Below are 2,831 nucleotides of genomic sequence, written 5' to 3'. Positions count from 1 at the left end.
AAGAATTTTTTCGCAGGGATTATTAGGGATAATAGGCGTGGATTTTTAAAGAATTTTTTTCGCAGGGATTATTAGGGATAATAGGCGTGGATTTTTAAAGAATTTTTTCGCAGGGATTATTAGGGATAATAGGCGTGGATTTTTAAAGAATTTTTTCGCAAGGATTATTAGGGATAATAGGCGTGGATTTTTAAAGAATTTTTTCGCAAGGATTATTAGGGATAATAGGCGTGGATTTTTAAAGAATTTTTTCGCAAGGATTATTAGGGATAATAGGCGTGGATTTTTAAAGAATTTTTTCGCAGGGATTATTAGGGATAATAGGCGTGGATTTTTAAAGAATTTTTTCGCAAGGATTATTAGGGATAATAGGCGTGGATTTTTAAAGAATTTTTTCGCAAGGATTATTAGGGATAATAGGCGTGGATTTTTAAAGAATTTTTTCGCAAGGATTATTAGGGATAATAGGCGTGGATTTTTAAAGAATTTTTTTCGCAGGATTTTCCGGGCCGAACTTTTTATGTCCTCTACAATAATAATGGTGGATATACACGGCAAATTTTTATCAACAAATCTAAATAAAAAAACTACTAGAAACTGTTCAAATACGCCAACTGCTGACTGTGGCAAAGGTTATTTTGGATTATGCTTATCATATTGATGCACTCCACATAGAATAAATGTCAATTATATGGAAAGAAAATGCTACACTGTCTAACACTGACTTGATTCCAGTAAAAAAAATAAATAAAATAATTATCAGTTTTAAAACGGGAGACTAAACAAACAAAAAACAAAAACACTTTAGCAAACAATAGAAACACACGCATACACACAATACAAATAAAATAAATAAAAATTTATCCCGGATTATCGTCAACTATCGCTCTCTGGGTCTTCAAAAAAAACAAATAAAATGAAAATCGACGTCCGAGTATTTGCACAGATAAGATGACAAAAGGTTCAAATCGCTGTTGTCTTATCAGTTTAAGAAACTGTTGCAGCTTAAACACAAGCCACAATATGTATGTCGGAATGATGTACATGTGTGTGCGTCAGCCTGTTTCAGAGGGTAGCGGAAAAGGGAATGCTTATATAGCATTTTTTCCAAATCCAAATTAAATCAGTTGATTGGGAACCATTCAACACCACGGTTGTAGTTCGAGAGTGAAAGTAATTTTTAAAATTGACACAATGAAATTCGTTTTGTTGGCCGTGTTGGCCTTTGTTGCCTGTGTAAGTGAAAAAAAAAAAATTATTAAAAAAAAATCTGAATGAAAAAATTGAAAGAACAGTGGCCTTTGTTCAAAAGTTCAAAATCATTGAATAAAAATTGTGGGCATATTTTAAGAGCGGGGAAATATAGCGAAGATCGCTTTGAAATGTTCCATGAGGTTACAGTTAAGGTCAAGGACAACTCCTGCAATTTTCGGTGATGATCAGATAATAATTTTGGGATGAAGTGGGTCAAAAACTTAAATTTTCTTTTTTTCGAGTCGATCTATAGGCCACATTTATAAGCCAAACATCACAACACAACCCACGGCGAAGGGAATATGGACAAGTAATTAGATTTGATTAATATTCGGAAAATATGTCAGTGTAAGGAAGAGGTGCTGTTGGCCTCTAATAGGGCAAGAGGGGGGAACTACCACGAAATATTGCACAGGCACGGAAAAAAATTCGCAGAAAGTTAGAGTTCCGTGGTATTTGTGTAGGGTATCGTATGGCCTGCTCCGTTAAATGGTTTCTATTTAACGACGACTCGAAAGGTCATTGAAAAAATATTTTTAAAAAAGACGACTTTTGTACTGCTTGAAAAATATTTTTTTAAAGTCCACGACTCTTTTATCCCTTGAAAAATATTTTTTAAAAAGTCCAAAAATCTTTTAGCCATTGAAAAATATTTTTTTAAAAAATCAACGACTCTTATAGCCCTTGAAAAATATATTTTAAAAAGTCCACGACTTTTGTACTCCTTGAAAAATATATTTTAAAAAATCCACGCCTCTTGTAGCTCTTGATTTTTTTAAGTCCACCCCTCTTGTAGCTTTTGAAAAAAATCCTCGGGTTCAAATAGCACGTGGAAGTAACTATTTTAATAAAATCCAGGCCTCTAATACTTAGAAAATCTTTGTTCTTCTTTTCTTAGGCCTCCGCTGACGAATGGCAACCCAAGACCGCTGATGAAATCAAAAGCATCCGCGCCGCCTGCTTGGAAGAAGTTCCCTTGACCGAGGAACAAATGAATCACATGAAAACCTTCGACTTCCCCAACGAAGAAGCCGTACGCAAATACTTGATGTGCACCTCCGTGAAAATGGACATCTTCTGCACCCACCAAGGCTGGCATTCGGACCGCATTGCTAAACAATTCAAAATGGATATGCAAGAATCTGATGTCCAGAAATTGGCCGATGATTGCATTGCCAAATACCCCAAGGGTGATAAGGCAAATGATGTCTACGTTTATGATGTTCACAAGTGTCTTATGGACAGTGAAGTCGGCCAGAAAGTCAAATCCTATATTAAGAAACGTCAAGAACAATTGTCGAAACAAGCCTAAATAAAATTATAAAACCAAAAAAAAAAATATATATATATTTACAAAAGCTACCATTTTCCAAAATTATTTACTCAAAACTTAATTATATAACTTACAATATAAGACAGGAGCATGTTATTTACGAAAAATAGCATTAAAAACACTCCTTCGTATTTAAATAACTTCTTGGCTAAGAAATAATGAATGAAGCTTACATTGTTTACGGGTGGGGTTTAGTTTTCAAAATATGGTCACTTAAAATGATTGTCAAAAACATAAGAAAAAT

At 34.0% G+C, this 2,831-nt stretch overlaps 1 protein-coding gene across 2 annotated transcripts; it reads left to right on the top strand.

Moving 5' to 3' along the window:
* Positions 1–1,194: 1,194 nt before the first annotated feature.
* LOC133337194 (uncharacterized) lies at positions 1,195–2,593 on the top strand. 2 transcript variants are annotated; one of them, XM_061545449.1, is made up of 2 exons: positions 1,195–1,227; positions 2,153–2,593. In XM_061545449.1, the coding sequence occupies exons 1-2, from the start codon at positions 1,195–1,197 to the stop codon at positions 2,564–2,566; spliced, it is 447 nt and encodes a 148-aa protein (XP_061401433.1). In that variant the 3' UTR covers positions 2,567–2,593. The 2 variants fall into 2 exon arrangements, with proteins under 2 accessions (XP_061401433.1, XP_061401432.1); XM_061545448.1 differs by having other exon boundaries at positions 1,195–1,236.
* Positions 2,594–2,831: the final 238 nt, after the last annotated feature.

This window comes from Musca vetustissima, unplaced genomic scaffold (assembly GCF_032173495.1).
Source record: "Musca vetustissima isolate MV318-11 ecotype Yass unplaced genomic scaffold, APGP_CSIRO_Mvet_v1 utg79787, whole genome shotgun sequence".
Taxonomy (NCBI): domain Eukaryota; kingdom Metazoa; phylum Arthropoda; class Insecta; order Diptera; family Muscidae; genus Musca; species Musca vetustissima.
The sequence above is the reverse complement of the archived record's forward strand: the minus strand, read 5'-3'. Positions and strand labels throughout refer to the sequence as shown.